The 15,101-nt window shown below is 45.1% G+C and overlaps 1 protein-coding gene across 1 annotated transcript in view; it reads left to right on the forward strand.

Annotated features, from left to right (window-relative positions):
- Window positions 1–15,101, forward strand: part of LOC120049373 (synaptotagmin-1-like) — a 52,037-nt gene that overhangs the window by 22,450 nt on the left and 14,486 nt on the right. The window contains exons 4-6 of the mRNA XM_038995640.1: window positions 9,453–9,620; window positions 11,078–11,245; window positions 14,765–14,882. Of these exons, the coding sequence (XP_038851568.1) occupies window positions 9,453–9,620; window positions 11,078–11,245; window positions 14,765–14,882 (454 nt within the window). The remainder of the gene's footprint in view (window positions 1–9,452; window positions 9,621–11,077; window positions 11,246–14,764; window positions 14,883–15,101) is intronic.

Consider the following 15,101-nt stretch of genomic DNA (forward strand, 5'->3'; position numbering starts at 1 on the left):
TGGCACAGGTGATTGTTCCACTAGTTGTTCTCTTGTCCTCTGCTGAGAACGTTGGAGGGGGAGGGGGAGGAGCAGGGGGGACAGGAGGGCTAAACTCTCATTTTGTTTAAAGGTAATCTGCCCTTCTCAGCTCAGTAGAGCAGGGCCTCTCTCTGAATGGAGGAAAGAGAAAGACCAGTATGGTCAAATGTCTCCGCCTGTTTCTGTTAGTTAAGCACCAGTGATGGCTACTGGCCCAGGCCTCTATTAGAATGGGGGTGTGGGGGTTTAATGAGAGCACAAGTTAGTAAAGAATTCGGTACCCAGAGTACGGTGGCTGTATAAAGCAGCTCCACCACAAATGATCCACAAAGGAGCCAGAATGGGAAACATAATATGCTATTTCCCACTTTCAACATCATAGTAATGTCCCTTTTAATGGGGCGAAAGGAGACCCTCTGCATTCATAAAAGAGAGTCTACCGTCTCCCTTATATTGGGTAGGAATAATGAAAACCACAGTTTTTCCCCATTACCTTTCTCTGTCTATCCAAATGTACTTCTACCATTGACCTCTGAAAGAGAATACGTTCTCAGAGGCTCCAGCGAAAAGCAAGAGAAGACAGGAGGAATATGACAGCTCCTTTCACATCCCCTTGGGGCGTTCTCCTTTGAAGTGTGCAGTGTTTGTGTGGCTATGTTGAGCCGTAGGGAGGGACCAGGGAGGGAGTATCGGAACAACTCGATTCAGGACGTGCTGCCCGGGGCTTAGTGACAATTGCAGGTGCACACCGTTCTCCAGCTTCCCGTCAGCGGCCAATATCACACATACAGGGAAGGGTTACGACCCGGCAGGCCCTTCTCTGTGACAGGACGCTGCCCCTCCGTTAAACACACACAGGGATGGGTTACGACCCGGCAGGCCCTTCTCTGTGACAGGACGCTGCCCCTCCGTTAAACACACACAGGTTTACAGACCTGGGGAATGTGAAAGAAGCCAGATCAGATGTTCAGTATCGTGAGGATCATATAACACAAACACAGATTGGAATAGTACCCTTTTAATAATCCAGTTTAGTAGTACCCTTTTAATAAACCAGTTTAGTAGTACCCTTTTAATAAACCAGTTTAGTAGTACCCTTTTAATAATCCAGTTTAGTAGTACCCTTTTAATAAACCAGTTTAGTAGTACCCTTTTAATAATCCAGTTTAGTAGTACCCTTTTAATAATCCAGTTTAGTAGTACCCTTTTAATAATCCAATTTAGTAGTACCCTTTAATAAACCAGTTTAGTAGTACCTTTTATTAATATACCTGTTTAGTAGTACCTTTTAATTATCACGTTTCAGTGGTGGGAAAAGTACCCAATTGTCATACTTGAGTAACAGTAAAGATACTTTAATAGGAAATGACTCAAGTTAAAGTGAAAGTCACCCAGTAAAATACTACTTGAGTAAAAGTCCCAAAGTATTTTGGTTTAAATATACTTAAGTATCAAAAGTAAATGTAATTGCAAACATATACTTAAGTGTCAAAAGTAAAAGTAAAAGTGTAAATCATTTCAAATTACTTCTATTAGGCAATCTAAATGGCACAATTTCTTGTTTCTTAAAATTTACAGATAGTCAAAGGCAAACTCCAGCACTCAGACATAATTTACAAATGAAGCATTTGTGTTTAGTAAGTCTGTCAGATCAGAGGCAGTAGGGTGACCAGGGATGTTCTCTTGATAAGTGTGTGATTTGGACCATTTTCCTGTCCTGTTAAGCATTCAAAATGTAACGACTACTTTTGGGTGTCAGGGAAAATGTATGGAGGAAAATGTACATTCTTTTCTTTAAGAATGTAGTGGATTAAAAGTTGTCCAAAATATAAATATTAAAGTAAAGTACAGATACCCCAAAAAACTACTTAAGTAGTAATTGAAAGTATTTTTACTTAAGTACTTTATACCACTGTCCAGTTTAGTAGTACCCTTTAATAATCCACTTCAGTGTAGCTGTTGGCCCCTTTGTACACTTGACTCAACTGGTCCCTCTGAGAATATTCAAATATGATGAAATATTCAGCTAGTCTGAATATGACTGTTTAACTCTTGACTGTGGACATGTGTTCTGTACGTGTTGTATTAAACAATAGAGGTGGTTTCACAGCAGAACATCTGATTTGAGTTTTGTAATAGGTAAAACCTAGTACGTAAACGGTCTTCGTCACAGACCTCCAGTCCCATCATCCTCTTAGAGATGATGGAGATGAGTCCAGGTGGGTGGAGGCTCACAGTAAATGCAGTGTGACACCGTGTAGCAGGACACCTGACACTGCTTCTCTCTGGACAACTGTAGGGAAATCTAATGGACAGCATGTCAGGATTAATTGACACACTTGCATAGAGATGACTGCTGGTTAACATTTTGAGCTCTGCAGAATTCTTTTTGAAAGCTACAATAGCATCACAGTGAGGTCTTTGGTAAGTGACTTCAGGATAATTGTACATACAGTGCCTTCGGAAAGTATTCACACCCCAGTTACAGAGTTTAATGGCTGTGATAAGACAAAACTGAGGATAGATGAACAACATTATTTAACCTAAATGACAGAGTGAAAAGAAAGAAGCCTGTACAGAATAAAAAATATTCCAAAACATGTATCCTGTTTGCAAAAAGGCACTAACGTAAAACTGCAAAAAATAAACTTCATGTCCTGAATACAAAGTGTTATGTTTGGGGCAAATCATCCAACACATCACTGAGTACCACTCCTCATATATTCAACCATGGTGGTGGCTGAATCATGTTATGGGTATGCTTGTCATCGTCAAGGACCAGGGAGTTTTTTAGGATGAAAAGAAACGGAATAGAGCCAAGCACAGGCAAAATCCCAGAGGGAAAACCTGGTCTAGTCTGCTTTCCAACAGACACTGGGAGAACTTAATCTTTCAGCAGGACAATAACCTAAAACCCAAGGCCAAATGTACACTGGAGTTGCTTAGCAAGACGACATTGATTGTTTCTGAGTGGTCAAGTTACAGTTTTGACTTAAATTGGCTTGAAAATCTATGGCAAGAAAATGGCTGTCTAGCAATGATCAAGAACTAATTTGACAGCGCTTAAAGATTTTTACAATCTAGGTGTGCAAAGCTCTTAGAGACGTACCTAGAGTGACTCACAGCTGTAAACACTGACAAAGTGTAACGACCGTCTAATGAAGAAGGAGTGGACCAAGGCGCAGCGTGGTATGTGTTCATGATATTTATTAAACTCAGAACACTAAGACAAAATAACAAAAATAGACCAACATGAAACAGTTCTGTCTGGTGCAGACACAAAACAGAAAACAACTACCCACAACAGGTGGAAAAAGGCTACGTAAGTATGGTTCTCAATCAGAGACAACGATAGACAGCTACCTCTGATTGAGAACCACACCCGGCCAAACACACAGAAAAAGAAAACATAGAACACCAGACATAGAATTCCCACCCCAACTCACGGCCTGACCAAAACAAAATAGAGACATTAAAAAGGATCTCTAAGGTCAGGGCGTGACAGGGACCCTCTCCGCCGACCCCGGACTGGGAACCCTCGCAGCGGGCCCCGGACAGGAGGGCGACTCTGGCAGCTCCGGACAGGAGGGCGACTCTGGCAGCTCCGGACAGGAGGGCGACTCTGGCAGCTCCGGACAGGAGGGTGACTCTGGCAGCTCCGGACAGGAGGGCGACTCTGGCAGCTCCGGACAGGAGGGCGACTCTGGCAGCTCCGGACAGGAGGGCGACTCTGGCAGCTCCGGACATGAAGGCGACTCTGGCAGCTCCGGACATGAGGGAGACTCTGGCAGCTCCGGACAGGAGGGAGACTCTGGCAGCTCCGGACAGGAGGGAGACTCTGGCAGCTCCGGACAGGAGGGAGACTCTGGCAGCTCCGGACTGGAGGGCGTCGCTGGAGGCTCCGGACTAGAGGGCGTCGCTGGCAGCTCCGGACTAGAGGGCGTCGCTGGAGGCTCCGGACTGAAGGGCGTCGCTGGAGGCCCGGACTAGAGGGCGTCGCTGTAGGCTCCGGACTAGAGGGCGTCGCTGGAGGCTCCGGACAGAAGGGCGTCGCTGAAAGCTCCGGCCTGGAGGGTGTCCCTGGAAGCTCCGAACTGACAGCCTTTCGTTGGAGGCCTCCTGCCATAACTCCTCACTGGAGGCTTCGTGCTATGGATCCTCACTGGAGGCTTTGTGCCATGGATCAACACTGGAGGCTTCGTGCCATGGATCCTCATTGGAGGCTTCGTGCCATGGATCCTCACTGGAGGCTTCGTGCCATGGATCATCACTGGAGGCTTCGGGCCATGGATCATCACTGGAGGCTTCGTGCCATGGATCATCACTGGAGGCTTCGTGCCATGGATCATCACTGGAGGCTTCTTGTCATGGATCATCACTGGAGGCTTCGTGCCATGGATCATCACTGGAGGCTTCTTGCCATGGATCATCACTGGAGGCTTCATGCCATGGATCATCACTGGAGGCTTCGTGCCATGGATCATCACTGGAGGCTTCGTGCCATGGATCATCACTGGAGGTTTCTTGCCATGGACCATCACTGGAGGCTTCGTGCCATGGATCATCACTGGAGGCTTCGTGCCATGGATCACCACTGGAGGCTTCGTGCCATGGATCACCACTGGAGGCTTCGTGCCATGTATCATCACTGGAATAGAGAGACACACAGGAGGCCTGGCTCTGGGAGCAGGCACAGGACTCACCAGGCTGGGGAGACATGCAGGAGGGTTAGTTCTTAGCACAGGCACAGGACTCACCAGGCTGGGGAGACATGCAGGAGGGTTTGTCCTTGGCCGAGGCACCGGATACACTGGGCCGTGGAGGCGCACTGGAGGTCTCGAGCAACGAGCCTGCACAACCCGTCCTGGCTGGATGGTGACTTTGGCCCTAAACGTGCGGGGCGCAGGCACAGGACGCACTGGGCTGTGCAGATGCACTGGAGACACAGTGCGCAGAGCCGGCGCAGGATATCCTGGGCCGTAGAGATGTACTGGAGGCCTGGAGAGCAGGGCTGGCACACTCCGTCCTGGCTCGATGCCCACTCTAGCCCGGCCGATGCGAGGCGCTGGGATATAGCGCACCGGGCTATGTACACGTACTGGAGACACCGTGCGCTCCACCGCATAACACGGTGCCTAACCAGTATGACGCTCGCCACGGTAAGCACGGGGAGTTGGCTCAGGTCTCCTACCTGACTCCGCCAATCTCCTCGTGTGCCTCCCCCCAAGAAAATTCTGGGGCTGCCTCTCGTGCACGTTTCCTCGAGCTAACTCCTCGTAGCGTCGCCGCTCCGCTTTAGCTGCCTTCAGCTCCTCTTTAGGACGGCGATACTCTCCCGGCTGTGCCCAGGGTCCCTTGCCGTCCAAGATTTCCTCCCATGTACAGGAGTCCATTCCACCACGCTGCTTGGTCCTTTGGTGGTGGGTAGTTCTGTAGCGATGTTCGTCTGATGAAGAAGGAGTGGACCAAGGCGCAGCGTGTTACGTGTTCATGATATTTATTAAACTCAGAACACTAAGACAAAATAACAAAAATAGACCAACACGAAACAGTTCTGTCTGGTGCAGACACAAAACAGAAAACAACTACCCACAAAACACAGGTGGGAAAAGGGTACCTAAGTATGGTTCTCAATCAGAGACAACGATAGACAGCTACCTCTGATTGAGAACCACACCCGGCCAAACACACAGAAAAAGAAAACATAGAACACCAGACATATAATGCCCACCCCAACTCACGTGACACAAAGGGGATTCTAGCATGTATTCCCTCAGGGGTGTGAATACTTATGTAAATTACATATTTCTGTATTTAATTGTCATACATTTGCTAACTTTTCTAAAAACATGTTTTCACGTTGTCATTATGGGGTATTGTGTGTAGATGGGCAGAGAACAAAAATATGTTTAATCCATTTTGAAGAACATACACGTACAGTATCTTAGTTGTTCCCTTTGGGTTGCTTTAGCTTTATGTTCAAACTACACTGAGTATACAACATATTAGGAACACTTGCTCTTTCCATGACAGACTGACCAGGTGTATCCAGCTGAAAGATATGATCCCTTATTGATGTTACCAGCTAAATTCACTTCAATCTGTATAGATGGAGGGGAGGAGACAGGTTTAAGAAGGATTTTTAAGCCTTGAGACTATTGAGACATGGATTGTATATGTGTGCCATTCAGAGGGTGAATGGGCAAGACAAAAGATTTAAGTGCCTTTGAATGGGATATGGTAGTAGGTGTCAGGTGCACTGGTTTGAGTGTGTCAAGAACTGCAATGCTGCTGGGTTTTTCACGCTCAACAGTTTCCCGTATGTATCAAGAATGGTACACCACCCAAAGGACATCCAGCCAATAGCAGGCCACTTGTCAAAAACGGGTCATTGATGAAAGAGGACAAAGGAGGCTGACATGAATTGTGCAGAGCAACAGTCGGGCTACAGTTAGTCAGCTGACAGACTAGTACAACATTGGTGCCCAAAGACCCATAAAAGAATGCAAAACTCATCGTACCTTGACATGAATGGGGTATGGCAGCCGACGACTTTACTGCGTTTGCAGTGGGCTAAGGAATGAAAACACTGGACACTGGAGAATTGGAACATCATTGAATCATTGGGATTCATCCTTGGTCTGATGAATCCCAGTTCCTGCTGTTTCACGCATATGGGAGGACTAGGGTATGGGTACATGCATCCATCATGCCACCTGTCAACATTGCAGGATGGTGGTGTTATAGTGTGGGGTGTGTTGGGACCCTTGATAAAAGTGGAGCAACATTTGAATGCCGCAGGATATCTGAACATCATTGGCAATCAGATGCATCCCTTCATGGCATCAGTGTATCCATCTGCAAATATATTTTTTTATGCAGGAGAATGCCCCATGCCACAAAGCTAGCATTGTATAGGAATGGATCCACGGACATGACAGTGAATTCAGCTGACTGCAGTGGCCTGCCCAGTCACCAGATCTCAATCCATTTGAGCGTCTGTGGGATGAGATGGAAAAGCTATTCGAGGTAGAGATCCACTACCAGCCAACTTGACACAACTGTGGAAAGCATTGGAGTCAACATGGGCCAGCATCGCTGTGGAACGCTTTCGACACCTTGTAGAGTCCATGCCCCAACAAATTGAGGCTGTTCTGAGGGCAAAGGGGGGTGCAACTCAATATTACAAAGGTGTTCCTAATGTTTTGTACACTCAGTTTCAGAAGTTGGAATCTCAGTTATTTTCCAATCGTTTAGTTTTGAACAGAACCATAATTTATTTTGTTCCAATACATTGCTTCCGACCAGCAAAATAAAGTTCTGTACCGGTTCAAACCAAAAAAAGTAATATTTGATATCTTTCCTTTTTGTGCCTTTTTAGACCTCTGCAATCCACATTTAGCTCAACATTAAATTACTTCACCAATGTATAGTGGATCCATTCCTATACAATCCTAGCCTTGCATTGGACAAACTAGTGTAGTGTAGGCTGTGGAGAGTGCTGGGCATGAAGTGCTGGATATCTTGTTGTTATGACATGCATTATCTGAATTTGGAGGAGCGACTTCTATGAAGGAACTTTGAACTTCAGAGAGTTGACTTAACATTGGACCAGAGCTAGCCCTTGAGCATGACTCTCAGTTCCATTACATTAAACATAATGCTGCCTAGAGTTTTCGAGAGCTAGACCAGAGCTATCTAACAAGCTAGCTGGCTAACAAGCTTGTATGTGCAGAGCAGCACCAGAAATATAATAAAAATGCTTCTTACCTTTTTGTAGTTAATAAATCCAATGTGAAACTTGATAACTATCTTTAACTAGCACTGAAAAGGCAAGTCCATTGTTCTCTAATTAAAAATCTCTCTCCCTAATTTCTGAATCACGCCTGTAACACCAGTAGCTACAGTAGACTATGCATGGTTCAGAGGGAGGGAGGAACATGTACTGTAGCCTACACACACACTGGAAAATATGTTCTGGCAGGCACTGGAATACGTTTCTGAATGACTGCACGTTTCTGAATGTTGCATTTTTTGTCGGACTGGAAAAAAATTCTGTAGTGTAAAATAAGTTATTAACAGGTTACCATGCTTTTCAAATAATGGTTCTGTTCCGGAACAGTATACAGTAGATCACTTTCGTTCTCGGTTCTGGTTCTGTTCCTCGAAAAATGTAATTATTTTCCAGATATTGGTTCTGTTCCCTGAACCGTTTCTAACCTCTGCTCAGTGTATATAACAAGACTATAACGTTTTTGTGTATATAACAAGAATATAACAATGTTTTGCATTAGCATGGGCGCATTTTGGCACAATATCACCCCCATTGACAGAGGGGGTTCCATCTATGTTTCTCCCATGTTGTCTTCATGTGCAGTATACATGGAGTATTTGCTTTGGCCTCTGTATTGTGTCATCACACAGTCATCCCCCACTCCCATAATTTTTTTACTTTTATTTAACTAGGCAAGTCAGTTAAGAACAAATTCTTATTTACAATGACGGCCTACGCCGGCAAACGCAGGCCAATTGTGTGCCACCCTATGGGACTCCCAATCATGGCCGGTTGTGATTCAGCTTGGAATCAAACCAGGGTCTGTAGTGATGCCACTGAGATGCAGTGCCTTAGACCACTGCGCCACTCGGGAGCCCTTCCTACAGCTGGAGTCCCATCACCATCTCCCCTGAGCCTTACTTTAGCACTGATCTGAACTGCGAAAACACGGGTCACAAATTATGATGAGATCCAGCATTCGTTGCTATACCGATCCATGCGTTTTGATGACAGAGGGTAGCCTCATTTCTCACGCTCCAATAATCCATGCTGGCTGGCTGGCTCTGACAACTGCTGGAGAGCTCCATGGTTGAGTGCCCTGGTCCCCCTCCAGATTTCCGGATGATGGCTGCCTGACAGGAAGTTGATTGACTGACTAGGAGGCCCCAATAGGCCTTGGAGGAAGCAGCTGTGACTGGCAGGTCAATCAGCCTCCCCTGCCCCCCAGCATGGTTATCAATTATCAGCCTGATGTGGTGGAGAACAGGCCTCTCACTGCAGAGCTCTGACAGGTCCTGCTTTGGCTTAAACCACCGTGCCTTTCACATGAGCGTTACTTTTAATATCACCTATGGCCTGCCTCCATGATTTGAAGAGATAACCGATGGGCCTCTTTCTCATAATTCAATCTAAACTATAGAGGCTCTTGACTTCAATTCTGCTGGTGATCGTTTTAAACCCATGCCATGTCGCATCTCTCCATCCTAGTGTTTTGCACCAGTGATGAGACCGGAGGTTATTCCAATTGAACCACAGCTTGGTGCTCTGTTAGAATGGTGGTGGGATGACAGTCATATCAAGGCTCTGGTATTGCTGTGGATGGGACTGTAGTGCTGACCAGTCTCTGTTGTCTCCCCTCCACCCTTCCTCTCCACAGCTCATAGTAGGGATCATCCAAGCAGCGGACCTTCCAGCCATGGACATGGGCGGCACCTCGGACCCCTATGTCAAGGTCTACCTGCTACCTGACAAGAAGAAGAAGTTTGAGACCAAGGTCCACAGGAAGACCCTAAACCCCACCTTCAACGAGCAGTTCCAATTCAAGGTACTTATTAAAGGTATAAGAGTAGACTAGACAATACTTCACCCATGCAACTCTCAAACCTTGTCTTGTGCAGCAGTAGTATTAGTAGTAGTAGTCGTAGCAGTAGTAGTAGTAGTAGTAGTTGCTGTTGTTGTATTAGTAGTAGTATTAGTTGTTGTAGTAGTAGTAGAAGTAGTAAACTTTGTATTCCATAATAGCAACAATAGACATTTCTAAAGGAATAGGACAAATACACAATACATAAACCACACATTGAACACAGTAGTTTGTTTAAGCAGGTTGTGTTTGTTTGTTCCTTCTATGACAAAGTCATTTGCATGCTGTGGTGTGTTCGTTCGAGTAAGGTGTGTAGACATCGAGCAGCTGGCCCCGTAACAAGCTCCTGACAGACTGCCTCTTGGTCCATACAGCTGGCCTAGTAACAAGCTGCTGACAGACTGCCTCCTGTTCCACACAACCTCTGTATGATCAGGATTCACACAGGCAGATGCAAACTTCCATCTCTCCTTATTCTCTCTCTCGTTCTTGTTTTGATTTGGCCTAAATTTGAGCAAAAGTTCCTCCGTTTCGAAATTGTGATTGTAGCTACAGTATCTCAGCTGTGGAGGAAGAGTTGTGGTATTCACCCAGCAGTAAAAAGATAACAGGTGTTTGTCTGCAACGAGAAATACGTAGCATATGTGGGGGGCTGGGGGGATGCCGGTTGCCAGATTGGTTAAATACCAGTAGCATATTTATTTTAGAATTCAGATAACATGGTAGATCTGTGAAGCTTTATTTATCCCACCGGCACCTACTTGTAATCACAAGTGGCTCCATTATAGAAATGAAGGAGCTAGGAGTGTTCTTTGGTCGTGGTGGTGATAGTGTCAAGGACAAACTTCGGAAGTCTTATCTCTTTTCTAGCCAATCAGGCAGTTTGTCACCATGTTGTAACAAGACCCCGTGTATAATGAGCTTTGTCTGCCTCAATTGGAGGCAATCAAGAATCAAAACCCAGACACCACTTTCATCCACTCTTCACCATCCCCTCCACCAGCACCCCTTCCTTCGCCCCGGATCTCTGGCAGATAAGACTTCCTGCCGCCTGTCCGTCACAGACAGGACTGGAGAAGGAAGGAGTGGAGGAGGAAGGAGTGGAGGAGGAGGCGGGTTGATTGATTTGTAATGCTCTAGAACCAGAACTTCCCCAACTCACGACAACTCCTCTCTATTCCTTGACAAGTAATACCAGTGCCTGGAAGTAGCTTTGATGCAGCGTGCCAATCTGCCGGCCATTTTGTAAAGCACCACTATCACCACTGTGCTACTACAGTTGTCAACAATAGACTACTTCAATTTATCCTTAGTTTGAGATAAGTAAGTTCCACCAGAAGACACTTAGAGAGGTTTCAAGTTCGGACGGACTCTCTTCTAGTGATTATATGCACAAGTTCAGTCCTCATGGTTCTCCCCAGGTGCCCTACGTGGAGCTGGGAGGCAAGACGCTGATGATGACGGTGTACGACTTTGACCGCTTCTCCAAGCACGACGCCATCGGAGACGTGAAGCTGCCCATGAACAAGATTGACTTTAGTCACGTGACAGAGGAGTGGCGGGATCTTGTGAGCGCCGAGAAGGAGGAGGTAAATAATATAATATATATAATATAACAACTCTAAGTTTACACATCAGAAACTCCTAATATTTTCTTCCCCAAAGTTACGAAAGTTGACTACCAGTATGGAGTGTTGTCACCAAGGTAACAGTTAATTTCTAGAAAATCCACGATCAGACATTTTAAGTGACCTAAAATCACACGACATTCGTATGACTATGTTAAAAATGTTTTACCTGGGATTGAAGAGTGAGCTCAGTGCCAAACAGTAGTTGGGGGTATTCCATCTCTCATAGAAAATGTCACTTAATCATCTCTCCATGCTTCTCATTCTATTAATAAAAGTGTGCAGGAGATACAATGTTCAAGGTAAATGTTACGGCGTGCATGTAAAGTTCATGTAAAGGTTCATTTTCACACCTGTGGTGCCAGAGAGTGGAAGGACATCTCCATCTGCAGCGTTGTTCCAGAACCAGACAAGCTACACCTGATCATTTCACGCAAGGCTTGAGACACTGTCTTAACGCCCTTAAAGTGGTAGTCGCTCACTTGAGTGGGCTTTCGCTGAAGGTTTTGATTTGATTTGAAATGGCCACTTTCACCATCGTGAGCACCATCTTAAACACTATATGATTATACAAATGTTGAAATGTGATCATTATGGGAAGACTTTAAGGATAATGTGACACACCAAGCAACTTCTGTGGATGTATAAAAGACAATAGGGTCAAGAAGAAGTTCCTGTCCTCATTGAATGTGTGTAACAGTGGCTGAAAGGAATGTTTCACACATCAGCCATGCCTCAGTGGCTGCAAAAGACACCCAACGAGGTCCTAGCAGCTAGCTAAAGAGATGCTCTGACCAGCCCAACCACTAGTATGGTCCCAGATCTGTTTGTGCTCTATAGCCAACTCATATTTCTCCCCATGCTTCTACGTTTGGCACGACCACATTAGACTAAGGGCAAAATTGGTCCTTCAGAATAATCCCAATATCCACTCAGAAAAATGTATGGACACATTACCCATATCTATGCAAATATATGCATCCACACAGAGTGAGAGGCATGTTGAACCAGATATTTCCTCTGGGGTATCATTTAAGCAATAAGGCCCGAGGATGTGTGATATATGGCCAATATACAACAGCTAATGGCTGTTCATATGCACGACGCAACGAGAATTGCCTGGACACAGCCCTTAGCCATGGTATATTGGCCATATACCACAAACCCTCAAGGTTCCTAATTGCTAAAATTATAAACTGGGTGATTTGAGCCTTGAATGCTGATTGGTATACTGGTTACACACGGAATTAGAACAGTAAAAACATAAAAACAGCCCTTAGCCCTGGTATATTGGCCATATACCACACCCCCTCATGCCTTATTGCTTAATTATACCATGGTATTGTTGAATATACGTTTATGATTGGCTTGAAGGGCATTCTAGAGCATGGATTATTTCCCTATAACGCACAGTATATCAGCACTGTAGAATTCAATGGCCATAGTTCATTCTTATATGTTCTATGTTTGAGCTGCTTTTGAAAGAAAAACTTGAATTGAAAACATTATTGCCATTGCTTAATTAGATTTTCATAATAGCAAGCTAGGACTAAACTAGCAAGTCTGTTTGTTTGGTTATCAAGGCAACTACTGTATCTATCTAGTAAACTTGCTATCTAGTAAACAGTGGATGTTGAATACATTTCTACCTGCAAATGAACACATGTGTAGCAGTAAATGTGTAAAACTATAGCCATGGTATAAAAGGGATAATCTTCTCTGGGCTCTATGCGTTCTCTGGAAAATAATACAACTCCTTGGAAAGTTCCACGTCGTTCATTATTTTCTACAGAATGCATAGACCCTTGTTGATTATCCCTTACATATACAGTAGGTCTGTGGTAAAGATAACATGGCGGCATTTTGTTCATATAACTTTAAAATGAAGTCAAACACTGCCAGAATAACAGATGGACTCCAGATCAATTCAGGAGGAATCCAATCTTTTTTAAGCGACACATGATCAACATATCAGGGGGTTTCATAATTTGTTTGTTTCCACTGTGCGTTCTTCTAGAAACAAAGGTTACTTACGACGGCGTCTGTTGTCGAGAAGAAAAGTGATGCAGTGACAATTGGATTTACCTGCGAACGGGCTTTGAAATAACACACCCGTATTGACTGAGGGAAAAACGGACCATGCACTTTATTAGCTACAAAATGTTAGACTCTTCCTACTCGGTTGTATAACAGTGTTAACATAGCGAAAACATCCTCCTCAACCTGGCGGGTCAAACATGGAGCGTTCTCGGCAGGAGAGGGTCTAGCAGCTCAAAAGGCAGCGCTGGCCTTTCTCAGATATTTCTGGAATATATTAGACCGTGATGGCTTCAGACAAGCATAATTTATTTCAGTGTTTTTTTCCTCTCATTCTCTCTGCCCACGTCTCCCGGGAGGAGTGTGTATTTATGTTGATGAAGCTGGAGCCTCAGTCATTAAAGTGAGAGTCTATTTAGTCCCGTCGGCTCTGGGCTGAGTGTACAGGCCAGGCACAGCTAGATGCACTGACTGAGTAATGGCGACCCAGGCTGAGAATTAACCTGCCCCATATACAACTCACATCTGGCAACCGTATTATATTCTCATCACATATATTTAGTTTTAGGGAATCGGTCTTGATTGTAATTTGATAAAAGACCTGGTATATAAAACAAAAATCAATGTTCAGGCCTCCTTGGCCCTTGATTTATGAGGTCTATCCATAGTGGATGTTTCCAATCATGTGTAATTCAAGTTGGACCTGGGACACTTATTGAGCGTCAGTCTGTTCTACTTGTTAATATGCGTAATTCCAGAAATATAAATCACATTTTGAGTCTGTTCGCTCTGTGACTACGATTGTTTATTTCTATGTTGATGTGTATGCCACAAGGGAACGATTGATGACGTTCTGTCTCTCAGCAGCTGTAACCTCAACCAATAACCTCTACAACAGGGGTTCCCCCACTGCATTCAGCAGCGGGACGTTTTGTCCTTGAGCGGATGGTCGGGGGTCCCGGAACATAATTGCAAATATTTTGTCAAATTGACCACAAGATGCCCAAACAGATATAATATTTGACTAAAACATAAGAATTGCAAATCTTGATTACATTTTGATATGGTAACATATGTATCTCTATTATGCGTGGGAATACTTGGGGACAGATTAACTCAATTAAAATCTCTTGGAGCTGAATTCCTGGTGTTTTGTTACATTATTTTATGTCCCCCCCCAAAACAAAATTGCTCAGAAAACTTGGGGGGGGGGGCGAAGAAAATTCACCCAAGGGTCAAATTCAGCCCACGGGCCACCAGTTGGGAAACCCTGCCCTAAAAAGATCCAAGAAAACCCAAATGGGAAAACAGAATCCATGTGAAAGCATTCAAGCTTTTAGACAGACAAGACTACACACCCAAACCATGTGTCACTTCAGCAGACAACTTCATCCTTATTCCTAGCTATGGTCATGACTCCTCTCTCTCTCTCTCCTCTCACAGCAAGAGAAGCTGGGTGATATCTGCTTCTCCCTGCGATACGTGCCCACCGCCGGCAAGCTGACCGTGGTCATCCTGGAGGCCAAGAACCTGAAGAAGATGGACGTGGGAGGCTTGTCAGGTGAGCAGAGCAGAGCTGAGGGCCACAACAGATGCCTGAGGGCCACAACCGATGCCTGAGGGCCACAACAGATGCCTGAGGGCCACAACAGATGCCTGAGGGCCACAACAGATGCCTGAGGGCCACAACAGATGCCTGAGGGCCACAACAAGGATGGCCAGGCAAGAGGATTGACAACCTAAGATGGTAGTAAGGAATTTTACCTCCAGACCTGCTCTC

This window comes from Salvelinus namaycush, chromosome 6, assembly GCF_016432855.1.
Source record: "Salvelinus namaycush isolate Seneca chromosome 6, SaNama_1.0, whole genome shotgun sequence".
Taxonomy (NCBI): Eukaryota; Metazoa; Chordata; class Actinopteri; order Salmoniformes; family Salmonidae; genus Salvelinus; species Salvelinus namaycush.